Consider the following 27369-nt stretch of genomic DNA (forward strand, 5'->3'; position numbering starts at 1 on the left):
TTGAAACATGTATTTTTGCATGACATGCCATAATTAAAATCTAAGTTTTAATGATATTTTGGATAAACAGGTATTGCCTAATATATCTGTGGCAGACCTGTAAAGTCATTGTACTTTCTTAGTAATAATGTGGACTGATGAGCACAATAAATCCAGGGTTAGAACTCTCTAGTATTTACTTATAGGGCCTTGTGTTTTGGTTGCTTGAAGTCCTTTCTTCTGTGAGTAGGGGATGCAGAATCTCTTGCTCTGACTTAATCAGACCAATTGGTGTTTTGGTCTTGCTTGAAACTGTGCTGGGGAACATAGCACAATCTGGCTAAAATGTCGCATACATATATATTCATTAATAACAGATATTATTCCCCCTCTGGAAAGAGAGCATGCACGCATACACTGCAATAAGTGTCTTGATTTATTGTTTACTCACTAGGTTAGTAAGCAGTTTTCTTTCTCCTTAGGTGAAATGATATTCTTCATCTCTTACGTGATTCCTTAGTTTGCTGTTGGCCTGGCAAATATACATGAGTATAGCACAGTATCCACAGTTCTAGTCAGGGTGGTTTTAAACACTGTTGGTGCAAGCTGAAGCTCATTGTGCAGTTTTAGTGTTCTGCTCAGCTCTGTGGTGTGGGGCTCGACATTAACCAGTTCGCTTGTGGTTTTGGGTGGAGGCTTTCCGGGTTCTGATAGCTGTTTTCACTACTGCTGGGGGAGGAAAAATTACTGCTATATCAGTGCTGTTGTATCTGTAAGGAGTCATAAGTAAATAGACAGGAAGGGAGGAACTTGGCATTTGGGGATTTTAAACATGATAGTAAAACTAGTGCTTTGGAAAAGCTTTTGAAGCTCAGTGTGGTGTGGTTTCTTTTTTGTTGTTGTTGTTGTTGCCTATGAATCTGTTCTCAGTTTCTGTGCAGTAGGAGACCATTGCTATCTCAGCTTCTGAGATTGGCAACTCCTGTTGTGAGATGTTAGAGACAAATGGGCTGGATATGGAGCCTCCAGCTTGTGGTAAATGAGTACGGACGTGGGTTACTGTCACAGGAGGAGAAAAAGTAACTAGTGGGAAAGGAAGAAGTGGTGACAAACAGAAGGAACAATGGGGTATGCTAAAGTTATGGTGGGGCTGTACATACAGAAATTGTGGCATATGGAAGAATCAAGGAAATCAGATTTAAAACAATTGCTCTCTAATTCAGGCTGATCACTTTCAGTATCTGCTGCTCACTCTAGTTTTATGCGATGCTGAAGGCACACACAGCTCCCACAGCCGTCACTGGCACCTGACTAGCACCTCTGAAAATCTGATCTTGCTTTCTTAAAGCTGGAGCAGGAAAACTTTGAGCATGTAATGGAGCATCCAGCAGAAGCTGAACTGGGACTAGCACACAGATTTGAATTCCAATCCTATTTTTCTGATGCTTAACAAGGTCTAAAGATCACTAGTTGTGCAGGCTGGCACTAGTTTTTCCAATGCTTTTGTTTGTCCCACAGGATCTATTTTGATCCAGCAGAGCTGAAATTATTAACAGCAGCATGTTTCAGCTGATAGGGTTGTGAGAAAAACACTCATTGTGAATTGATATGTATTTCTGCCTTGTCTGAGTTTGTAGGGACTCTCTTGCTGTGTATGTAAGCAGGGACTTATCCATTATCTTCATTACTCTCATTTGGGCTGCTCATTGGGAAGCCTTTGAAAACACTCCAACATTTTTCAAGGGTAACTGCAGCACTGTTTACTATCTATTTATGAGACCTTTTTATAAGGGAATGGGGAGTAAAGTCAAGGCGGGAGTGGGAACTGGGATCAAAGCAATGAAGAAAATGTGGGGAAGGCATAATGGGAGATAAGAAGAAATATGGGAAAGTGAGCTGTGAAAAGAGCACCATAGGAAGAGTCCCAATGGGAGGCAGGTTATTCTGCTGTCAGTATGATGAGGCCATGTATAAATAATAAGAATGTCAATAAGTGAACTGTGAGACTTAATTCTGCTCTTGTATGGAAATTTTACTTTGAGCTAAGAGTAGAGGTCACACTGCATGTACAACTTTTCTCACAGCTGAAAAAGAATTTGACTTTCCTCACAGAGCTGGGGAAGGAAGCAGGACCTGTGTGAGGCTGGAGATCACCAGTCAGATTTTACAACATGGGCTGTGCCCTGACAGGACTCCGGTTAGATGGGGTGAGGGCAGCCAGGTTACTTCTTTTCACTCCGTCATTAAACTGCATTCAGTGCTTTCACAAACTGCAGGTGAAGGGATGCATTAACAAAGTGATCTATGCTCTGAATAATGGGAGGTTTCTCTTCCCCCTGTTCTGGCTGTGTGGCACAAGGAGAAACCCAGCCAAACAGAGGCCTGCCTTTGAATGCTGTCTTCATTCCACTGGTGTTAGTGGTCAGGATACTAATTTCTTGAACTGATTAAACATTTGGGGGGGGGAGGGGGAGTAAAACCATGTCTAGCCATCGAGTTGTTCTTGGACTGCTTGTTCTCTTTCCGTTTGTGAAATGCAAGAATCCTGTTTGTCTTTCTCAGCCACATCAAAAAGCTTTATCCCACTACAAATATAACATCAAGGAGAGACAAAATCCAGACGTGGTTTCAGAAGTTTACAATATTATTTGCAAAAGTACATAGAAACCTACATCCAGTTAAAGAAATCATAGGATGTCTCCAGATGGTTATGATGACCTGTGTGAAGTTTATTGTGGGCAAAGAGATTTTCAGATGAGACAGTCTTGAGGAGATTTATTAAAATGCTGATGAAGACAACAAAAAATGACCCAGTTAGGAGATCTAAGATATGCTACACCCTATTGAATTATTTTCTGAGTCAGTTGCACATTAAATGGCTGAATCCCTTGCCCCGCTCCCTTCCCCCCCTTTTTAAATCTCTTTTGGCAGTGGAATCCCAACCAATGCTTATCCCCATCAGTTCTTGTAGCAGTAGTAGTTTTAGAAACTTTCAAGTAGTAATGTAGTTAAGTGTTAGAGATATTGAAAAGAGAAAACCACATACTTTGGTAATGTTAAAGTCAGCCCTTAAATTCCTGATCTGTTCAAATGGTTTAGTTTTGTAAAGCTCATTGTATGTGAAGCTTCTAAAGTTTTCTTGCATTTGAGTAAACTTTATTCCCATAACTGAGGCAGGCAATAGATATATCTCAAGAAACTGAAATCCTGTATATTCTCTTCATAATTTTTTAAACATCACTGTCATTATGAAGCTGTAGTGAATGTGTATGTTTAGAGGCAGATCTGACCAAATTCTAAGAAACTCAAATAGGTTAAAAAGTTGAAAAAACAAAACAAAAAATCTCATCCTAAAAGAGTTTTTCTTAAGTTTGCAGTATGTAGAGCTTTTGGGCTTTTTTTGTTTGACTTTTCTTCAATAAAATATAAATGGCTTGTACAAGTACAAGAACTCAACATGGACAGTGATTTCATAATGCTGCTGTACCATGCTGGAATTTATTAATATAGCAAAAAAAAGTGTGGGTTAGTACAGGAGACATGAAGTCAGTAAAGAGCTGTCTGATAAAAGGTCACAGTTAAAACGTAAATTGAGAATGGTGGGATGTCCTTCAAAAGGCAGGCATGGGCTTGACTCTGAAAATATTAGTGGTGGTGACATAAGGGAGTGAACATTCACTGGTGAAATCTTCTGATGAAACAAACTTGGGAGGCATCAATGAAAGAATTACCATGTCATTCAAAATTAGATGACCTTTTGGATTAGAGAAATAGAACTGTTACTTTATTCAGTGATACAAAGTGCAATAGTGTTCATTTAGGACCACTGGCAAGAATTTCTTCTGTAGGCAAATACTTAACCTATGGGAAAAAATAAGAGAGATTGTGCAATGTAGCCACAAAAAAGTCAAATGTTAAGCTAGGATATATCTGTAAAGATATTTCCAGAGCAGCTAAACTGTTAAGGGCATTTTCTGCGTTTCTAAGACATCATCTAGAACACTGTGTCATTTTAGTTACATTTGCAGTGACTTCTAGACCGACTGAATGCAGGATGAGTGCAGAGGATGAGGATTGTGCAGTGATGAAGGACATGTCTTACAAGGGTTGACTTTAAAAGGTTGGCTTGTTTAGCCGACCAGGCTGAAGGCTGTGAAAATATCAAGCGCACAAACGTTCAGAGGGAGGAAGCCATATGTAAGCTAAAAGGCAGTGATGGCAATCAGTTTATAGAAAAGATTTTTAATTGGAATGATGGGAAAAATGTCATTACTCATTTAAAGATGGAGCTTGATCCTTTATGAAAAGGTTTATACACTATACAATGGTGGATCCAGGAAACAAAACAAATGAGGACTATATGGGAAAAAAATATACAAAGTTGCTTAGAGAAGTCTGAAGGGAGAAATAATTAGATAGATAACGACTTAAATGGCAGCATAGCTGATTTGTTAGGCTTTTTGCAGATACTTTCTAATGTGAGGAGAAGCAGCACCAGAATAGATAGTTTGGAAGATGTGTCTTGTAAAGAACTCTGGAAAGAAACTTCAAAAATAGTTGAGTGTTACTAAGGCATGCCTTAGGCAGAATGTAAGCCTGAGGAGCTTCTGAGATTTCTTCCAGACTCGCTTTTTTCTCTTCTTCATGTCCCAGATACTTTGTCTTATCTTTTGTTCTTATTCTTCAAAAATCCCTTGTTTCACAGCACAATATCCAAGTAGTGTGCTGAAGATAAAAACTATTCAGTTTTCTCATGCGTTCTTCTGTGGTACTTCTCATTGGCTCTTTGAATAGTTTATTATCTGAAGCCTGCAGATAGTGTTGCCCATTTAGAGATGAAGGAAGGTTTTTCCCCTTGACTTTTCTGGCTAAGGAAAGATGCTCAGGGCTTTATTTCTCAGAATACTTTCTGCTTTCCTCAGTGCGTGGCTTCTGTTACACCTGTATGTTACTGTCTGCAGAGCTGAGTGTGTCAAATCACGCATTTGGAAAATGAAGAATACACAGTGACTCTCTTGTACTTTATCTGTCTTGCAGTCTTTCTTAAAGTCTCCTTGTCTCCAGTCATAGCTTTCTCACTAGGTCACATCTGTGGCTAACTTAAGTGAGAGGTTTTACCTGGAATTTAGGTTATCTCTGTTCCACCAGCAAATGGGAAGTACTTGTTCAGGACATTACCTTTGCAAGCATGAGACATCTATGTGTTGGAGTGACTGTAATGAGTCAGGATTTGGTTTTTTTTTTTTCCCCAGAGCAGGTGAAACTTAGTCATTCACTATATGGAATAGAGAATCCTTAGATTGCTGTGGCCCAAGAGTAACTTAAGACAAAGTCAGTAGCTGCCTGGATAACTACCCAGCATGATTTTTTCCCCTTGGTTCCATTTTGCTTCTTCCTGTATGTTTATTCATGTAGTCATCTCAAATAGAAACCCCTCTCAGGCTGTCTTCTGTTTGACTTTTATCTCCTTCAACAAATTAGAACAATTGTGCACAGTAACCTCTTTCACGTTGTGATATATTCCTCAGAGGAAGTCCCTTCTCTGCACTGGAAGAAGGAGGTTATCAGGGAAATAATTTGTTATCATGTAATTAATATTTTGTAATGATTACCTGCAAGAGGGGCAAGCTCAGATGACAGCAGCAAGTGCTGATGTGCTCCAGTCTTTAATTGCTGTCCTCTTCAGCCTATCTAGTAGAGGTCTCATGTATGATTTCCTCATGCTCACTTGGAAGCTGCTCGTACCCTCACCTCATTTTCATGTCATGCCCCGTCCATGTCCCCATCCCTGCACCAGGATTAGGAAGTGAAGGATTAAAGTGAAGTTTTGGAAAAGGGGGGGGGAAGTTATTGTTTTAATGTTTGTTTTTCATTACCCAAATCTCTTTTAATTGACAATTAATTAAATTGACATTCCCCAAGTCAAGTCTCTTTTGCCTGTGATGGTAACTGGTAAACAGTCTTCCTGTCCTTATCGTGACCCACAAGCTTTTTCAACCTTTTCCTCCCCTTGCTCTGTTGATGAGGGGAACATGTGAGGAGCTGGGTAGGTGTGTGGCTGTTGGCCAAGGTTAACGCACCACACCGTCTGTATTTTGCTAAATTTTTCTTTAGGCTGCTTCTGGGCACACTCCCTGAGCCGTGGTAGCTCAGAGGCTCCCTCTTTTCTGTATTCTGTTGCAGTCTCCTTGCTGTGCTATCTCACTTTCCTAAAAGACTCCTCATCTCCTCTGGTCTTTCTCGCTCTCCATTCCCCCTGCCCTGCCCCCCGTCTTTGGTTTTGATTTCCCACTCACCTCAGGCTGTTTGTTCCATTTTGATTTGGAAAATTTTAGTTGCCGTGATAAGTGCTGTCCAAGTCAGTAACAGCTGAGAACAGGATCTAGTAATGGGAAGCACTGGGCAACGGCAATAACAGCACTATGAGCCCCACCCCAACTGATCTGTAGACAAAATCCTTTCCTTTTCATTTTTTTTTAATATAAAGTGGGGGCTTCTGACTTGAACAGCTCGACCATAGTTAGATTAAATTTCTTTCTAAAGATATGGTTTGGGTTGGGGTTTTTTTTGCTTATTACTTTGGGCTGTGAAATAGTTGCATCCTAGTTTTGAAGAATATAATTTAAATGGTTGTTTTATTGTAATTTAATACTAATGATAACTTATATGACCACAGATTTGAGGCATGGGTTTACTGGGGATGGTGTGGGTGTTTTTATTAAAAGAAAGTTCAGATTTCTATTGGTGGAAAGGCAGTAGATAATTACTTAGATTACTGTGTGATAATCATTCATCTTTTATTACTAACTCTGATAGAAACAAGTAAAGAGTCAGTGTGAAATCACACAGTGAAAGGGCAGTGCACATTTTTAGGTAAATTGCATGGTGTGGATTAGTGGGAGTCAATTAAGCAGTAGATAGAGATGGGCTTTAAAAAGGAAAAACTGACCAAGACTGGGGTGGGGGTGGGATGCCATGCCCTGCAAGAGTATATTAACCGTTCTTAAATTCTCTGGAGTTACTAATGTTGGTTAGATCTCTGAAACTCCTTCATTCCAGCTGGTCATCTGGTTTAATGGTAGCAGTCTGCCGGGCTAGGGAGGATAAAACTTTCCTAGGAGGGGTGGTGAGAGGGAGATGGACAGAAGTAGACCCCATGTGATGCATTTACTTAGCTGTTCTTGTTGAAAACCTGAGGAGGATTGTACTTTTTCTTCCTAAAAAAGGAGAGCATGAGTGATTGAAGTCTTACAGCCTTATGAGTTGTAGGACTGGGAAAGCTCTGAACAAGCAGCTGAAGTTTTGTTATTTAGGGGCTAAAATCTGGAACTGGTGTAAAGTGCTGAAAAACTCATTAAGAATGTCTTGAGTGGTCATTTTCAGTTATTTTGTTCACTGCTCCCTGATGTTTCCTCCTGTTGGTGATACTCTGCAGTGATGGGAAGTGTTGCATTGCTTATCCTTTGGGGAAGCTTCTCAAGTATAATAAAAATAATGCTTTCTTACATTCAGGTTCTCTTGTTGGCTTTGGCAGTGGCAGAGGAACATATTTAGAATGATACTGTATGTGTGCCAATCTAGATCTGATCCTTTTAAAAATTTTAAATTGATAAGATTTAGTTGTTGGCTTAATGATAGAACAGAATAGATGACAGATTCTGTACCGCTGAAAAAAAATTGTAGTTTTCCACCCTCCTCCACTCTCTCTACTCCCACAATCCACTCTTTCCCTACCTACTGTTTCAAAACTTGTGAAATCACTTGTTGCTGAAAAAAACCCCACCGGTTTAAGAAGCTTTCCTTTTGCTGAGCTATTCAGATATTCAGCAGCTGAGGCTGCTTTGCCTCAAGACAGAAGTGCCCAATCTTCAGTTTAGTTGTCATATTTCTGCATGTAACAGTGGCTTGCTCTGAAGTCCTTTGTTCTTAATTAATGATAGCCAATAATTAAGCACCATGCAGCAGAGCAGAAACTATGTCTCATAGCATTTCAGCAGAAAGGAGGTTCTTCTTCTCACCTTTCATTGTAGCACATGGTTCATAGATTTGAAACATAGAATAGTAAAATGGTTTGGGTTGGAAGGGATCTTAAAGATCATCTAGTTCCAACCCCCTGCCATGGGCAGGGACACCTTCCACTAGCCCAGGTTGCTCAAAGCCCATCCAGCCTGGCCTTGAACACTGCCAGGGATGGGGCATCCACAGCTGCTCTGGGCAGCCTGTGCCAGTGCCTCATCACCCTCACAGTAAAGAACTTCTTCCTAATACCTAATCTGAATCTACCCTCTTGCAGTTTAAAGCCATTGCCCCTTGCCCTATCACTACATGCCCTTGTAAAAAGTCCCTCTCCAGCTTTCCTGTAGGCCCCCTTTAGGTACCAGAAGCTGCTATAAGGTCTCCCCGGAACTTTGTCTTCTCCAGGCTGAATAACCCCAACTCTCATCCTGTCTTCACAGGAGAGGTGCTCCAGCCCCCTGATCATTTCTGTGGCCCTCCTCTGGACTTGGTCCAACAGGTCCTTCTTATGTTGGGGCCCCAGACCTGAAAGCAGTACTCCAGGTTGGCTCTCATGAGGGCAAAGTAGAGGGGGAGAATCACCTCCTTCAACCTGCTGGTCACATTTCTTTTAATACAGCCCAGAATACGGTTGGCTTTTTGGGTTGCACATGTACATTACCAGGCCATGTTGAGCTTCTCATCCACCAACACCCCCAAGTCTTTCTCCTCAGGGCTGCTCTCAATCCATTCTCTGCCCAGCCTGTATTTGTGCTTGAGATTGCCCCGACCCAGGGCCAGGACCTTGCATTTGGCCTTGTAGAAGTTCATGAGGTTCGTACAGGCCCACCTGTCAAACTTCTTAAGATCCCGCTGAATGGCATCCCTTCCCTCCAGAATGTCAACTGCACCATTCAGCTTGGTGGTGTTGGCAAACTTACTGAGGGGGCACTCAACCCCAGTGTGCATGTTGCTGACAAAGGTGTTATACAGTGCTGGCCTCAGTACCAATCCCTGAGGAATGCCACTTGTCACTGGTCTCCATTTGGACATTGAGCCATTGACTGCAACTCTTTCAGTGCAACCATCCAGCCAATACCTTATCCACCAAGTGGTCCATCCATCAAATCCATGTCTCTCCAGTTTAGAGACAAGGATGTTGTGTGGGACAGTGACAAATGCTTTGCACAAGTCCAGCTAGATGACATTGCTTGGTCTTCCCTCATCCATCAACACTAAATCTGTCATAGAAGGCCACCAAATTTCTCAGGCATGATTTGCCCTTAGTGAAGCCATGTTGGCTGTCACCAACAACCTCATTATTTCCCATGTGCCTTAGCATAGTTTCTAGGAGGATCTGTTCCATGATCTTTACTGACACGGAGGTGAGACTGTCTAGTCAGTCAGTTTCCCGTGTCTTCCTTATTTTTCTTTGTAAAAATGGGAGTTATTTTTCCCCTTTTCTGTGCCATGGGAACTTCACTGGACTGCCACGACTTCTGAAATATGGTGGGTTGTGGCTTAACCATTTCATCCACCAGTTCCCTCAGGACCTGCAGGTGCCTCTCATTAGGTCCCATGGACTTGTGCACCTTCAGGTTCCTTAGATGGTCTTAGACCTGATCTTCTCCTACAGCGGGTGTCTCTTCATTCTCCCAGTCCATGCCTTGGCCTTTTGCAATGTGGGCAGTGTGGCTGGAGCACTTGCTGATGAAGACCAAGGCAAAAAAGGCCACCGAGTACCTCAGCCTTCTCCATGTCCCAGGTAACGAGGTATCGTGTTTTCTTCTGGACAGGGCTGATGTTTTCCCTCGTCTTCCTTATATCACTGACATACCTATATAAGCCTTTTTGTTGCCCTTGATGTCCCTGGGCAGATTTAGTTCTGTCAGGGTTTTAGCTTTCTGAACTTGGTCCGTGGCTGCTAGGACAATATCTCTGTGTTCCTCCCAGGCTACCAGTCCTTGTTTCTGCCCCTGTATGCTTCCTTTTTGTGTTTGATTTTGTCCTGTTTAATATTGAACCAGTAGGGTAAGACAGGAATGTATATAGCATTTATTATCTCATTTTTATGCTTAAGACCACTAGAGGTTGCTCTTCTCCATTGTTTCCCAGATTCACTCTCCATACTGTCATTCAGTTTTGAAGCTGAAGTTTTTCAGTGGGTATTTTAGAAATAAGCCATTTTACTCGCTCCTCAGGGTAAGTTTTTGCAGGTGAAGGCTAATCACACACATTTATTTCTAGGTGTTATGAGAGGGTGTAGTTGTATAGTGACTGTTGCTTTCAGTATCTGATCACATTTTAAGAAAAGAGACGTAGTGGGAGATTCGTATAACTGTATTGGCTTTCGTAAACACTTACTTTGGAAGTATTTGAGACAAAACAGAACTTGAGGATTCCTGTTTTCAGAGAGTAACATTTATCTGTATAATCCTGTTGCTGTATATAGGAATATCACAAGAACAAGATCTAGTCACTGGGAATAACAAACAGACCAGGACCTTAAGTAATATTGATCTTAAACCAATGAAAATATCTACACTGATGTATATGTTTGAAATGCTTGTGTATTTTATTCATAGTGTATGCACCAGAAGTGCAGCACCACCTTCTAGAAGAGCAACAAAGCTGAATGTTTTTAGGAAAAGGCAGAAATGAGATACTTATTAAAGCCTTAATTCATTCCCTTCCTCCTTTGTCACATTTAATGACATGCATGTGCAGTATTTCCTTTATCTGCCTCTGCTTTTCTCCTCCTTTATACTTTGCTCTGCATTTCTGTCATGATCTTTCTCTCTTGTTCAGCCCTAGACTGATAATTACAGTCCTTCTTCCCATCTGTCATGGTTTCTGCCCTACCACTCTTGCTCTCCTCCTTGCTCTAAGCCTTCCCACTCCCAAGTGCCGGACTATGACCCTTCCACTATTGCTGTATGCCCTTCTACTTAAGCTTCTCTTTCCACTCCATTCCTGGTTTGCTTTTTCTCTAAGCCTTGAAGGTGGGGCCAGGGGATGGTCAGGACAGGCAGTGTCTTCAGAGAAAACTGTGTCTGCTCCAAAGAGACTTGTTAAATTCAGTTCATTCTGAGTTTTGTATAATATGGCTGAATGTAGCCTACGTTCCAGAGGAATTTCAAGACTGACTGACACAGGAACAAGTCTTTTACTAAACCCTAAGTTTTTCTTGTATAGCATGAGTAGGCTCGAGTTTCTTGACAAAATGATTGTGCAAAAATTGATTTGATAAAAACAATACAGTGCTTAACGGAACATTCCTAAAAATGACCAAATAATTTGCTAAAACTTACTAAGGCATTTGAACCTAAAAAAGATGCTAGGCATTCTGTCCTAACATTTAAAATAGTTGTAAAGTATCAGAAGAGTCTAAAAATGGAAATTGTCAGACAACCTGAACTGCAGGTGGCACAACCAGTTTTACTTGTAATTTAAACACCTTTCTCAAGTTTCTGTTTGCTTTTGACATCTTGCTTTCCTAATGTTTCTGTGAATTGCTACTGGATAGATCTCTGACAGAGCAACCACAAGCAGAGGTACTGAAACCTGTACTAGAAAGGTGAACAGAATATGTGTGCAAAGCAGATGGAAAAGGAAGGAAATATAAATGAACTGATGATGATACTGAAGACGTAACTAAGGGCTCTACTAGTCTATACTGGCATTTGAAGGAGCTGCAATCGGTAAGCTCAGCGGTTAATTTTACAGTTAAATTTCCTGAATCTATATGGAGATAATTCAGTCTGAAAAGGGATTTTTAAATTTTATTTCCTGTTAAAGAAAAAAAAAAAAGTCAGCATTTCAGTTGTTGTAAAACAAAGGAATGTTTGGGGTTTTTTTAATGGTTTAATATTTTAGGTTGGTTTACAGTATGAAGCTCCACATGGTAGTCTCACAGAATGTTTTCTAAGTGAATACTTAGATCTTCACTTTACAGGAATGCTGAATGCCTGTCAGGATTGATTTTCGTTAATATTCACCTGAAGATAGAAATCCTTGATTTAGAGCTTGATATTATTTGTAGTATAGCTGAACCTAATTTTAAAAGCAAGCTGCTAGGTAATTTGTAATATCGCACAGCAGAGGGCACTAACGCCACACCAGATGTGGGCTGTTCACAGAAGTCCAGCAGCTCACTTGCATGGGTACAGAATCATTTCAGTTTTGGAAATAGTAGAAATAACTGTTCTGGGCTGTAAATTCCCATTTCTCAGTTGAATGCCAGCAGATGCTTGATGTTTAGGCAAAATGATACCTCTGGGGACAATAAAATTTGGCTTGCATGTTAAGTTTGTTATACAGTACACTGTAAGTAGAGTTTCTTTTCTGTCTGGCACTTACTGGTAAGATTTTTTCCCCTCTGAAATAACAGTTTGTTCCTGTGTATGAGTGTTTTTCAGCCAGATGTAGGCTCCATGACAGGGATGCTTTTTTGCAGTCTGGACTTTTTAGCTGGTTTTGGTTTGTTTGGGGTTTTTTTTAACATTCTCTGCGAATCTGTAAAAGATGCGATTCTGTAAATGTAGTTAAAGATGTAATCAGAGAAACTTCTGTTTGACTGCCAAGTCAGGCCAGTGTTCTGCAAATATGAGCAATAGCAGCAAAGCATCAATCTCCTTCCAAACCTGAGAGGTAGAAATACAGAAAACATGCGCACTTACTCTCATAGCTGCCCTGTCCATGGTGCTGTTAGGAGCCCATAGGCATGTGACCTACTGCATTCCTTCCCATAAGCATAGTTTCATAGTCTTCAGTTACTGTTGGCCATAAATGAAGCATTGCACACTTTCAGGCTGTGCTATGTATTTTGTGCTAGTTTGTGGAAACATAGGACTATGTTGGAAGTAGGATTGCTGCGTGTAGAATGAAGCATTGCATGCTGAGGTTTGCAACTTGGCAGAATTCATGCTGAAAATCCACTCTCCACACTGACATCTAGATTTGAAGAAAGATTCACATCAATGTATCTGTTATGATGTAGAGGAGCATAGACCCCAGGTTTAGCATTTGATCTGAAAATCTCTTCCACTGAGCCCCTGAACCACTCTGAGCATTACAAGGACGTGTGGGTAGATGCCTGCTGAGCACAAGCAGGGGCAACGTCTTGGCTGCTCTTCATGTGAGTGGGGCAGAGCTTGTGAGGGTGCAACACACCCCCACCACCACCCCTCCGATGGAGAGGGGTGATCTCCTCTGGCCGCAGGGGCAGGTGGTGTCAGGTGACTCAGCTTCTCAGCAAAGTGTGATTGCAGTTTAGAATAAATACTGAAGAATGACAAAAAATGAGATGGGTGATTAAAATCATGAATTGATTCGTAAATCCAAACATAGACAATGCATTTTTTTCTTTATCATCAGACTGTTTCCTGCTGATCCTGAGTGCTAACAGACAGGTGCAAGAAAATCATGGCCGTTTGGAGGCATGAGGTTTTAAGTGGCTGGGAGAAAACCTGAGAAACTTTATTAACAAAAATGGATCAGTTGTTAACCAGGAGCACCTGACCTTGTGGCATGTGCAGTGGATGATAGCTGTGTATTAGAGAAGCTACTAAGTTTATATAAACTAGATCCTGTCCATCTGAGCCAGGAACTGTGCAGGAGGCAGCACTGGGTCAGATGCATCATTATAGTGACCAACAACTGGGGCCAGCAAATCAATCTGTTAAAGCTGCTGTTCTTGTTTACCTTGCAGCTGCATGTGATTTGCCAGGATTATTTGTCAAGAGCTATGGGAGTCTAACAATTTGCATGTTGTTAAAAAGAATAAACCAGCCTTTTATGTATACTGCTGAATTCCTCTTAACTATAGTCCTGCTAGAGGAGAACAGTTTTAAAAGAAAGAAAAAAAAAACCCAACCACCTCATTTTGATGGGCTACCAGCCTTCTTTGACCTTTCAGTATTGCTTTAAGAACGAAGTTAAAGTTAAAACTAATCACAAGGAAATATCTGTGGTTGTGTGTCTGTGGAAATGAACTGACTCTGTCTCAATCTTTTTGTGTTTTGTTTTTCTAATACTGTATTTGATCATTTTGTGCTTATAAATACTAGTGGGAGGAATCATCCTTTAAATCAGTTTCTTAATGACAGGTTAAGTTCTGTTATTTTGCACAGGGAAGATAAAAGAGGTTTTTATATTTTTGTACCTTTTCAATATTTTTGATAGGGAAATTGTAAAATAAAAATCTTGAACTGTTTGTGATTTGAAAAGTATGACTCTTTTGAAGACAATCCCCTAACAAATGTAAATGTGCTAATGTAAAATTAGGAGTGGTGGAACACTGTATTTCTGGTGTATGTTTGTGTGTGATTTTGCTGTATTTCCTGGTTTGCTGCTCATTTACTGTGTGCATCCCAGTTATAAACTCATGGGGGCGGGCAAGCTCTACTGGTTTGAATGGACTAGGGCCGAGCTGGTACTTTCAAGTGCATCACAGCAGAAGAGTTCTTTATTGCTAATTGTTTTCTGATCACTTGTCATAGAAGTGGATCTTGGACATCTTTGGATATTATGTACTGCACGTGCCTGAGAATTTCTGGGAAAAAAATTAAGATGAAGAAACACCAGTCAGACATAATGTTATCTCTTTCGTAACGTGGGCTTCATCTGTTTTGCAAGGCTTGACTTGGAGAGCTGATTTCCATACAAACCCTTGCTTGGTATTGAAGTAATGGCAGGTTTTTTGTAACGATGTAAATTCAATTTAATGTTAATTACTGCAAATAGTTGTTTTGGGGTTTTTTTAAGCCTATGCAATATTCAAGTGTATGCATAAATGCGAATAGATAAGTATGCATATTGCTTTGCTCTCAACCCCCTATTTCTCATGGGGATTTTTGCCTGTTGTCAGATTTAAAGGACAGTAAATAGCATAGCACACAAAATATTTAGAGTTTTTTCAGTTACAAAAAATTACAGACATTCTCTGTGAATGTGTGATTTCGTTAACTTAAGGCTGTGAATGAATTAAAAGACAAGGGGGAGAAAAGTGACTCATTTGTGAATAACAGATTTTTTTTTCCAAATTAAAACACGTTCACTTCTGAATTGTGAATATTTTGATTGTTTGATGTAGTCAGCTTGTTACACAGCCCCTGCGTGAGTGGCAAAGGTATGTGTTCTTTTAAAAATTCCTTAATTTTCTTAAATCTTCCGACCTTTTGGTGCAACTTCATCCTCTTTTGATGTCTGTCTGGAGAAAACTGGAGGCAGAGAGAACAATGCCCAGCCACGCAAAACATACCTGCATTTTGCAGAGCACAGCTGAAGTCACAAGAGCTTCGCGTTCCTGTAGAGGGAGGCAAATAAAAATGGAAGTCAAGTGAACTGAAAATCCCCAATAAATGGATCCAGTGTTTTTTGTCTTTTTTTTTTTAATTACCTCACTACTAAGGGCAGGTGAGGGTATGCTATAGGATGGGCATAGGGTATTGATGACATTGTTGACTTAAGACAGAAGTAAGGACTCAAAGGTTTTAGGAGGAATTGGTCCTTTTTTCTTGAAACTCATCTGTGACATCTACAAAGCTTGGCTGTTTGTACTCAAGCAGGGGAAAGATTTGACCATAGACCTAATCATTTTGTATGTGGGAACATGCGTCCAAAGGTAGCTCAAATATCACAGACGTCGATGGTTCCTCACTGTAGCTTAGTTTTCAGCTTGTCCTCTGTGGTTACTAGAAGCTTGGCCTGGTCACAGGTAATAAAAGAAGTGGCGGTGTGTGAACCACAGAGCTCCGTGGTGGCAGAAGGCTTTCTTACCTAGAACTGTGCACCCGTACGCCTAGCCACAGATGACATTTTGGCTCAGTTACCTGGTTTTAAACTTTGACAGCTGTTGTATCTGGCTGCCAGGCAGCCAGTAGATTCACATGGCTGATTCCTTCTGAAGTGGAGTTTTCTCAGACAAAGGGCTGACTTGTCTCTACTCTTTATTTGAACTAAACACAGCCTGGCCCTTTCCTTTTGCACATGAAAGCCATTTTTGCTACCTTGCTTGAAAAAGAAAAATGTGAAACCTCTCTACAGAAATATCTAAAAGAAGAGCAAGATCTAGCCCAACTTACTTTTGTGATACTTGGCACTGGGTTTAGGTTCCTCGCAAAACTCACCATTCTCAAAGTGACGTGTCTTGTAAGGATGTAGGGATGTCCTCAACTGCTACACTCATTATTGTTAATGACGTTCCAAGGGAAGTATAATTCACTGCAGAAATGGCTTGCCAATCTTCTTGTTCTGTGGCTGTTCCATGCCTACCGTAGTACGTAAGCATCATGTCTTTTACCAGAACTGCAGTTGTTACAGCAGGAAGGATCCCATTTGAAGTTTTACTCAAGTCCTCTGAGTGATGATGTATGGGAGTGGCAATGGCAGCAATTAAGTGGGCTGCTTCACATCTTAGATAGAAGCAGATACCTGTAGATACCCATCCTTGGGGAAAATTCCAATGATTATTTTTACTCTGATTTTATTCAATTGCTTATAATGTAAGTAATTTTTCTTTAAAAGAAACGACAACTGAAAGGTGTTTTAGATACTGCACCTTAATTACAGAGGCAAACATTCTGTCAAAAAGGTTAATTTTAGATAAAACCACCTGAAGTGTAACTAAAACAATCAAAAAGATGCTGTTCTAGTAGTCTTATTCTTAGAAGACTGATTCAAGCACCCCAAGATTTGGCAGAACTTGGTTTTGAACCTTTCATTTTACTTTATGAAAAGGTCTAGAGATTCTTTCTTTTTTCTTGAGAGGCTATGCAACTCGTGTTTTGGTCATACGCATATATTTGGTCAAAAATATATATTTATGTACACTATGTAAACTTGTTAATTATTTGTATAATTTCCTCAAATTTTATAGAAAATGCCTGTTGAAGAGCTCTGAATTTCTCCTTAATAAGTAGTCTTCAAACCATCACTCAGGACCATTAATGCTTGTACACCGATATTGCAACACTGCCAGCCAACTCATTATGCTTAAATAATGAGTGGAAGTCACGATGTACCTTACTCAACAGACATTAAGCTTGCCTGAACTTAAAAAAGACTTTTCATGCCGAAATTGAACTTAGGAACACTAAATCTAATAAATTTACACATCTGGTGGGATTTGCAGAGATAAAATTACTCAGGTAGATTTAAATTCTGCTGCATCTGACTTTCATCTAGTTGCAAACATTTAATCTGTGTTTATTTATTTATATATTCAAGGTTAGAAGGATTAATTTTTGTGGCTTGCTGTTCCTGCTAGCACTGTTCACACTATTTTCTCACATGACTGTCTTCTTGCTAACTTGATAATTATCCTGCTGGGCAGGATGAGAATTTGTGCTTTAGATCCTGTCTATGTTGAAAAGGCAAACTGCCTTAATGACATTGGTAAAATTAAACTAGTCAATCTCCTGACACATTCCAAGGTCATGAAAAGGCCTATATGTATAACACTATTTCTTTCTAGGTTGGGGATACTCCATGCCAGTTTTTTTACCGTGTGCTTCTTGACTGCTATAGTTCAAACAGTAGAAAAATTGCTTGCTGGCCAGGACATGGGTATTACACTTCCATCATGATTTCGGACGAGCTGGAGCTGTCTGAAAAGCTGTAGCCCTTTGCTGCTGTCCAGCTGCCCTGGCTGGAGGGGAAACCTGCCTCACACCCTGTCAGCTGAGCCTCTAGAAAGTCTCCTGGGACTGATCCCTACTTCCCTGCGGTGAAAGCTGTCCAGATTAGCTCACACCTTGTCCAGCAGCAGTTTCATCTAAAGCAGAACTGACTTTGCCCAGAAGCGTGGGACAGGAAATCTGTCAGGGTCTGCTGACGTGGCTGTTAAATGAACTGGTAATCTTAAGTGTGGAGTAGTAATAAACTAGTATGGCTTTTAGTTTCTTGACCCAGTCTAGCTAGATCTGCAAGTGGGTGTTTGCTTATTCAGTTACTCTGTAAACTTAGTGGATACTGGGAGATATCTGGTAGTAATTTCCCATGCTGGAAAAGTGTAATTGAAATTATCATGTCCCATTGATTCATTTTAAGTATCCCTGAGAAAGTACGTGACATGTTACTACTTGATAACTTCATTTGCCCAGAAGACATTATTTCAATAATAAGTCAACAATCTGTGAAGTGCCAAACATGTCTCCAACCTTAAAGTCTGTGCTTGTTAACTGAAATAAAACTTGAAAGGTGGTTCATAGTTGTCATGCATTGGACAAGATGTTATCACTCTTAAGTTACAGCACTCATTTTAGATTATTTTAGGCTTTCGAACTATTGGCAGCCCATATGGCTTAAGTTCTTGGAATCCAAAGCATTAATTCTATGTAACTATAAAGATGTAATATAGCTATACGTAAAATATGAAGAATTATGCAAGAGCTTTTTGTCTTGCTTTACAACGTGTAATTTTTTCATAGCTGAAAATGCACACTTGTTTTTTGACATGTCCTGTTATGTTTTAACTGATGATTTTAGCTGATTTAGTTACACCACCATAACATTTGGAGTTTTGCAATTCTGACCACCATCACATCCATTCGTGATTGGGACAGATTTCTGGTAGTGACTTATGTAGAGCTATATGGTGCTTTACACTATGTTACGTAGTAGCTCAGTGGATTGGGGGAACATGTTAGTCAGATTGTGATTTTTTTAAAATCTTTTTTAGGGAAAATTATGTGCAGATTGTGCTGATGATTTCTTTGCTATTGAGGCCGCTTTTATATTGCTGAGGGCAAATTTGATCCAGAAACGCTGTTGCTTAATGTATTACGTAGATAGGAGTGAGTTTTATTATTGGAGAATAACATTTGCAGTCCACTAAGGTATACCCAAAGCTGTCATAAATATTAAAAAAAAAAAAAGTTAATCAGGTAGAAATGGCCAAATACTTGCTGAAACACAAAGCTGGGAAAAGCTAGAAATATGTTAAAGGAAAAACTATCATTGTTATATGAAACATAATTTGTAGCCTTTATGAAAACTATATTCAGTAGAAATATGCTGAAGTTCTTTATATGTGATGAGGTAGTGGGGATACGTGATTTAAATGATGTGCACTGACATTATCTTAAAAGAATTTCTGCATATTCTTTCAAAGATATGGCAGTTGCTGAGCTTTGGATACTTCTGACTTGAAGTAGACAGTGGGGTTTTTTTTTGTTGTTTGGGGGATTTTTTTTGTTGGGGGGCGAGGTGTGTTTGGTTAGTTGGGTTTTGATTTTTGGGGTTTTTTTGTAAATTCGGGGACCTTCCAGATGCGTTTTCATTCTATCATGGAGTTCTGTTGGAAAATTTAGAAAAATGGCTATGGAAGAAAAAAAGTATGCACATTTATATGTTTAAAGAGTTATCAAGAAAAAAACAAATCTGTTTGTTTGTTCTTGCTTTCATTGAATACACAGAGGCTGAAAATTCCCAAGGCACTGTTGTACCTCCTTAAATGGAATGGTGGAAGTTTTGTGCATCATCATTTCTTTGAATATAGTGCTGGTAAATAAAAAGACAAAATTACTTCCTCATTAAGAATTTTAGCTGACTACCTTTTCACAGATATTTTTTAAAAAAATTTTTGAATGTAGCTTTTTTTCATATTTGTAATTCTTGTGTAAATGAACAGATGGAAACATTTTGCCTGTAAAACTTCAGGATTATTTAGGGAAGAGGTAAATGGTGAGGTTGTGTGCTCATTGATACCTCCAACATAAGTTTATCAATCCATAGTTCACTCTGAGTATCACCTAATAAGTTCCCCCCCTTCTGGTCCTGGGTTCTTCTGAATGCACATCTGAGTGCATACTACTTTGATTTCTTCGTTTGATCCAGGGAAGGTTTTTGTGTAGGTGCTGTAGAAGCAGGTGATTGCTTTCCTTCCTAGCCCACACATTGGTAGAAGGAAGAAGAAAATGAATAAGTGCAAGTAATTGAAGAAGGGAGAAAGTGATTACTGTCCTTGGCACTATCTTCGTTGACAGATTGTTCCTTTTTTTTGTGGAAAAAAATATGACCAGTTTTGAGAGGGTTCATTTTAGACTGACACCATTTAAATTGGACTCTTCCTTTTCAGATGTTCTGAAGCTCTTCTATCATCTCCTATAATTGTAAAGTCCTAATTCATCCCTGGGAACTTCTGTAGTGTTTCTGTCATACAAATGTACAGTAGTGTGGCATACAGAATAGTGTTTCACCTGAGCTGCTTTGGAGTTGGGAAAACAGAAGTTTGATCTTCCGTGTAAAACAGGTATTACTGGGTCTAGCACCTACTGCAAGCAACTTTCAGGACAAATTAGCATGACATGGCAACTGAATTACATAGCTGCACATAGCACTGATGCAAAATCTGTGATAAGCTGTCAATATCTGTCAAGACAAACAAAAAGTTTGTACCTTGATAGGCTACGGATGCAGGGAAATAAATGGTTTCTGTGGAAAATTTTCATGTGGAAGATTCTGTTGTTAGGAATAATATAAGGAATGAGTGGTACTTACTCCATTAGCAGTTATCTGCAGACAGCACATCATTACTGTGTGCATCTCAGTGCGAGGGCACGTTCTTACGACTGAAATCTGTACATCCCTCAGAGATTGCCTTGGAAGCCAAAAGTAAGAGAGTGGAGCCATTCAGGACAGAGAAGAAAGCTTTACAGAGCTACAACTGCATGAGAATGCTAGGTTGTCTGAATGTAATTACTGCACTGCATTTTACCCAGAATAGCTGTAATCTTGTGAAATGTGCCACGTGATTTTTTGATATTTTTTTTTTTAATGGCATAAGCAGACATGATTTTGGGTTTACATCTTATCCAAAAGAATGAATTTTCATTTTCACAGTACCCTACTAAGCTGGCTAACGTTCTTGATGCTTTTGGTATGTTAACATGCATGGTATAAGAGCGTAAACTGTTAAATACTGCTCAGATGCTGAAGCTGAAAGATGTATGGATATTACTCAGTCTACTGGAAAAAAAAAATCTGAAAAATTAGAAGTAACAAATCCATTGCAATTCTATTTCTTACTTTTGGCTTTTTATGAAGCGTAAAATACAATAGAATTTGTACTAGACAGATGCAACTAATATGCCTGAAGTGTTGTGTTCCATGTATTTAATAAATTATGTTGTAGGTGGGGGTGTTTGCATACTTCTGAATTATTCACTACAGCATTTTAGATAATCTAGCTTTGTATGTAATTTCTAAACCCACTTTCAATAAGTTAATATTTTAACTGCAAATATTCAACATGTTAAGAAAAGGATGATTTTAGGGGGAGGAAGAAAGAAGGAAGGCAGCTGGCATTCCTTTTGAATTTGAAGAATAATTGAAGATAAGGTATTGTCTCACACGTGCCAGAACTGTCTGGAGGATCCTCTGCTATTATTAGCTGGCGTATCTCCAGTTATTTAACCTAACAGAGCTGAAGATCAAGCCCTAATTATTCTGAGATTCAGTGATAGAAACTTCTGAAACAGACAACTGAAAATAGCTGGGGTTTATAGGCTTGACTTGGAGAAAAAGTAGTAAGTGGTGGAGAGATGGCTTTTCTGATTGAACATAGAACTAGTAGTGATGGTAAAAGACAAAATGAGTCATTCTTACTAAATACGGTGGGATTTCTCATGCCCTCACTGTTTTTTGTCAACATGTCTATATAGTTTGAGATGTAGAATGGGACGAAGGAACTGTTCAAGCAACAGAAGATCAGTCTTTTTATTTCAGTGTCCTGCTTTTATTTTAGCATCCTTTGTAAATACCAGTGAAATGAGTATTAGTATTTTAATAGCTGGAGAAAGGTAGATGGGTCTTGATACTCCCTCTGTTTGCCAGGTACTTATCCAAGTATGTTCTGCCTGTGCATGAGGGTGCAGAGAGTATGTGCAGCTCTATGCTGAAGTTCTTGCAAAGGGCATTGTAAAACTGGTGCTGTATGGTTCCTTGTTGACAGCTTCCCAACAGCTTTCCCAGGGAAATGTAGCTCGTGGCAAGGCTAAGTATCAAGTGGTGTTCCCCAGGACTTGTACTTTATGCTCAAAATTAAGGTGGTTTCAAATGCATAGAAGGTTCTGCTGAGATATTCATGCTGGGTTTGGGGGGTGGGGGGGAAGGCACGCATTTGTGTGTCTGTCAGACTCAGTCTCTCTTCAAATGCAGTTTCTGGAATGCTTGAAAACTGTAGGAAGGGAAGTTCTCTCCTCCCAGAAGCTGAAGTTTGTTGTGCGTGAAGCACTGTGGTACTCATTTTAAATATTCTGACTGATATATCTATCAATGTGGAAGATGGAACATTGAATTGGGGAAATAGCCATCTAGGGCTTTTGTTTGTCATTCTGATGAACAGATGAAAGGTTTTTTACAAAAAAATATTAAAAGAGAAGGTTTTGGAAAACACAACTCAGTAAGCCTTTATTTTCCTACCCTAGACTACTTCCTTCTGAAATATTTATATTTATTGCATATGTATTTCCATATAAAATCTAGGATTCGAGACATCCTCTTGATTCCCTATTGCACAATGGTGAGCCTATGATTGCTTTGCTTGTACATCAGTTCTGCTACACTGGAGATGTAAAATGAACAGGTTGTGCATGCCATCTTCCGCCCAAAATCTTTGTCTACTTTTAAAGTTGCAGCAGCCATCTTAACGTATAGTTTCCACTTTCTAATATTTCTAATCTTTCATGTGACTATGAAGTATTGGCTGGCTAAAACCAACCTCTCATACATCTAAAGGTAAGATTGGCAAGAGAGTGGAATCTCACATTTCTACAACTTTATAGCCTGACAGACTCAACAGGAGGAAAAGTAGTAAAACCCATGCTTTTGTAAGTGAGGTGGGTGGATCAGGCCTGAGCACACAGCAGAAAAGACTGATGAAAGAAGAAATCTGTGCTAATCTTTGCCAGTCAGTTTTCTGCTAGTAAATGCACTTTTAAAGTCTGTGTGAGCTGGGTCTTACAGAATAGAAATGTCATCACAAAGCGACTAGGGAAATCTTTGTGTGTCAGAATGATAAGTGGAGCTGGAGACGCTGCAAAAGTGATACTGATAAAAGAGCATAGCAGACAATAGGCATTTTTTTGATGGAGACATGCTCTTGGGTCTTTGTTTTTCTTGAGCAGCTTCTGTGGTATTTTCAAGTCTGTAGCCAGGCAAATATTCGTATCTAAACCATTAGCTACAAGAAACTTACTCAAACGTACATTTAAGTCCATCCAATCAAAGGATAGATAGATTAGGTTAATGGCTATTTTGAAGCAAATGTAGTTTTTCATGTAGTGTGTGAAATTTAACATTTAAAATTTGTAGGTACATGTAGTACCTAACAAGTTTTGGTTATATTTGGTATGGTGATTCATTCATTCCATTGTTGAAATTCAGAGATTCAGAACATAACAAAAAATTTACCTGAATTCCACGAGGTGGATCTGTTTATTGTTAGTCCAATAGACTTACTTTATTATTGTTATTATTTATTATAAGTCCAATAGATTTAATATAGCTTTTGAACATAGTAGGTTTTTCTTCTTTTCGTGGTTTATTTGGAATCGTTCCATAGCAGTTGTATAAAGAGGTGTTTCAGTGGCAGTTTGCATATATATCTGCATTTTCATGTAAATAGACTCCTAGGTGGTACTACAGACTAAAAGTACTGTCTGCCGTGGAAGACTTGGAGATCTGTTTCTAAAGCACTCCATCCTGTTGCTGCAGAAGTGAATGACTGACCTGCCAGCCTTGTAGTGTTTGCATTTGGCTTTAAAGTTCTTTGAGGCACGGACCATTTCCTAGTTGAGAGGTTTTTCCTCAGCAAAAAGAGCTTTGCTGCTGGATTTTTTTGTCACAGCATGCTAACGTGGTGCACATCACTGGGGAGCTGATAGATTTTGTGAAGATGCTAATTGAGTGATCTTGTTATCTTTTTACAGAACCACGTAAACCCAGCAATGGATTTTACACAGACCCCTCCAGGAATGCTAGCCCTCGACAACATGCTGTACTTTGCTAAACATCACCAGGATGCTTATATACGGGTAAGGCTTCTTTTTGTCTTTGAAATCTGTGTGGTTGCCTGTTCACAGGGATTACAGTTTACTTTGAAGAGGAGGATCCGAATCCTTATACTGTTAATGAACTCTAGGAAGGCAAACCACCTAACACTTAAACTTAAGTCTGTAAAAGCTTTGGGCGAAAGCTGTACAGCTGTCTAGTCAAATATTATACTTTTTGCAAATATACTTTTTGCCTAGGCCTGCAAAGAGAAGGGAGATGAGCTTGTGCCTTTTTTAGATGCATGATGGATGTCCATAAGCTCAGAAATTAGTAATTGTGTAGAATTCTTTGTCCTGCTCTGAGTCTACCAAAAACTGCAGGGTTTTCTCTGTGGAAGAAAGACTTTGATGAGCAAATGCCTTGGTAAGTGACTGAGTTGGCAGTGTCCTGAGAGTTCAGACGCTCCCACAAAAATTACTGCTGTAGGTGAGGTAATGCTTGGAGAAAAATAGGTAAAAAGCATCATGATTCACTTGCACAACCTGTTCCTGCCCCTTGCCCACTCCACTTCCTACGTTTGTTATTTCAAGCGTAGTTAAAGCAAGTTGTGTGTTGCATCCTTACAAGAAGAGGCATACAGCTGAATAATACCTGCCTGTGAATAACACAACTTTTCCTGACCTTTATTGAAATCAAATATTTGCCAAGTGTAAACCTAGCGAGCACAGATGGTAGTAGAGGATAGTCTAGAAAGTCAGTGTCTTGAGATAGTAGGGGTGGTTTAACTCCCCAAGAAAAAGCGCACATGCAGACCTGCTTAAAGGTCGTGTACAGAAGGAGGCAGTAGACACACCAATCATGTCTACTAAAAAGTGAAGAGTGAATTTTTAATATGCATTATCATCTAGTTTTTGCTCAAAGTAGATTAATGTCAAAGCTCTTAACAGGTTTGTAAAGGGCCTGCTGATGTCCAGGCCAGCTTGATCCATGGACATAATAGGAGACCACAAGATTGTAAGATCTGCTCTTTAAATGTGTTTTCTCCTTGGTCTGAATCTAGCAATAACTGTTAAAAGAAGCTGTGGTAGCCAGCAATACAGCAATATTTATCAACCCCTATAAACCCCTGAAATTAAGGGCTGTTTCACATACTGGGCAACGAGTGTGTTTTCTGGATAAACTATGCTGAATTGTGGTTTTGTTTTGTAATGAGAATTTGGTTTGTAATGAAAATTGATTACTGTTTCTCATTAAAATTTGATAAGATGTGGACTGTGCTACTTCATAGGCTGCTTTTGAAAATTTTAGGTTTAGAGAATATACTTAGAAAGGGGTAGCCAGTGCTCCCAAATGAGACAGTCGTGCTTTAAAGAAGTCTGAAAGAATTTAAAGAGGACAGAAATTCTGTTGAAATAGAGCTTTCATTGACATCTCTCAATTTTTTTCTTATTTTTCATTTTTATCTTGCAAATGCTGTCTTAAAAATTGGGTTCAGTGTAGCATGTAATTAGCCGCTCTTTAGAAAGGACTTTGTTGCTGGCTCTGCTCTGTTTCTATAATGCAGTATTTTTGTTGCTGCATTACTGAGACTTTTTACTGTTATTTTGAGATGCCCGTTTTTATTCGTGCATGGTTCCTGTTAGGCGAGTGGGTGCCTCATGTATTCCCCACCTGAGAAAGAATACATGTACACTAGAAATGCCGTACCCAGGCACCCTCAGATTAAATTGCTTACCCACAGCTGCTTTGGGGACTGTTAATGTTCCTTGGGAGTATGTTAACCTACCCATCTTTCCTGGGTAGTTCTAGTTAGTGCTTTTACTAACACTGCTGGCATGGTAGCTCATGCATCTGCAGTGGTCCACCTTGTCATATTAACAGCATGCTGAACACCTCTTGAGATGAACGGTGTTGTGCAACTCCTACAGTGTTGCTAGTCTTTGATTCCAAAAGACACCTATTTCTAACTTTTCATGTCCTTGATGTACTAGCTGGTGTACAGTACTTTCCTGTGGGCCTTGACAAGCTTGTTTCTTTCTCATTTTGGGTTCCTTATTTCACATCAAACATTATCTTTTCTTCATGACCTTTGGCTACCAAAGCTCCTGTAACACCAGTTTGCTGTACTTGTACACTCCATTGACCTTCATTATTTTTTCAAATCTATTCCTACTCCTACACCCTAATGAAAATTCTCTCTATGGTCAAGGTTAAGTTTCCACAAGAAATTACTAGCTATACACATAATACTTGCATACTGAACAACTTGTTTGACAGGAGCTCTTAGCTTTTTTTCATTGTTGAGACTAGGAAATGTTTTGGTTCCTAGGAGGAGAGATTATTTTTAGCTTGGCCCTTTGCGATTGATTGCTGTACGATGGGTTAATTCCTAATCCCCAAACTGAGATAATATCTGTGCTGTGCAGTAATTAAAAATTGAGACTGGAAACCAGAGTCAGTTTGAAATGAAGATGGAAAATAAGTTTCTTCTGACAGAATACGGTGTGTTAAGCAAAAACACTACCAGGAAGTCATGGCGGCTTCACTGACTGTATTGGCAATGCTGCATTTTAATGGAGAAAAAAAGTATTTAGACTTTGAGTTAATTGTTTTTGAATCTTGTTATTTTGTTTACTATACAATATGTCTTGAGCCTCCATAAGAAATGTTGTTTAGTGGAGGGGGAAAATAACCTCGTGTTTTCTTTGATTGTGTGTTTGTTCTTAGCTTTTGTTTGGATTTCTAAATAGGTTTCCTATTGAATTGGTTTCCTGTTGAGTTAGCTTTTCTTTCTCTTTTTTTATTATTTCTCTGGTTCTATCACTGACTGATATGCACTGCATTTTTTTTATGTTCCACCTAAATAATCAATCGCTATCATCAGACGTTTTGCTTTTAAAAGGTGGTGACATAGTATATGGAATGCATTGATGGAAGTAATGTTGAATCTCTGCAAGAAATTTTAAAATTTTCCACAGGAAATAATTGGCAGCTTCCCAAGCTACATAATTATAGGACAGTCAGAGTGTATAATTAAAGTTAACAGTGAAGAAAATGATTGGAATAAAGCTTTGTGACAGATATTTTATTTTATTTTTTCTTTTGGAGCAGACAATTCCCCCTGGTTCCAATTTGCTCCTTTCCAAAACTACTTAAGCTTCACATTCTACTTATGTTAAAAATAAAATTATAAGTTACCATTTAAAAGAGACTTTATTCGGGGCAGACATCTTGAGATTTTTTTCTTACTGGTAACTTGTAGCAGTGTGCCTTTGAAACTCCTCTAAGTGTAAAAAGAGTCTGAGGAAAGAGCATGGAAATGCTATTATGCCACCATTGCTGTTAGTATCTCCATTTATTGGTGCTTTGTCATTGATTTGTTTGAGAATTTGTGGGGCA

At 39.3% G+C, this 27369-nt stretch overlaps 1 protein-coding gene across 4 annotated transcripts in view; it reads left to right on the top strand.

The window, feature by feature from the left end:
- ELMO1 (engulfment and cell motility 1) overlaps positions 1-27369 on the top strand; it is a 311529-nt gene that overhangs the window by 123206 nt on the left and 160954 nt on the right. For all 4 annotated transcript variants that reach the window (XM_055803695.1, XM_055803697.1, XM_055803694.1 and 1 more), the window contains one exon: positions 23907-24011. In XM_055803695.1, coding sequence (XP_055659670.1) covers positions 23907-24011 — 105 coding nt within the window. The remainder of the gene's footprint in view (positions 1-23906; positions 24012-27369) is intronic.

The sequence above is a fragment of the Falco peregrinus genome, chromosome 5 (genome assembly GCF_023634155.1).
Source record: "Falco peregrinus isolate bFalPer1 chromosome 5, bFalPer1.pri, whole genome shotgun sequence".
NCBI lineage: Eukaryota > Metazoa > Chordata > Aves > Falconiformes > Falconidae > Falco > Falco peregrinus.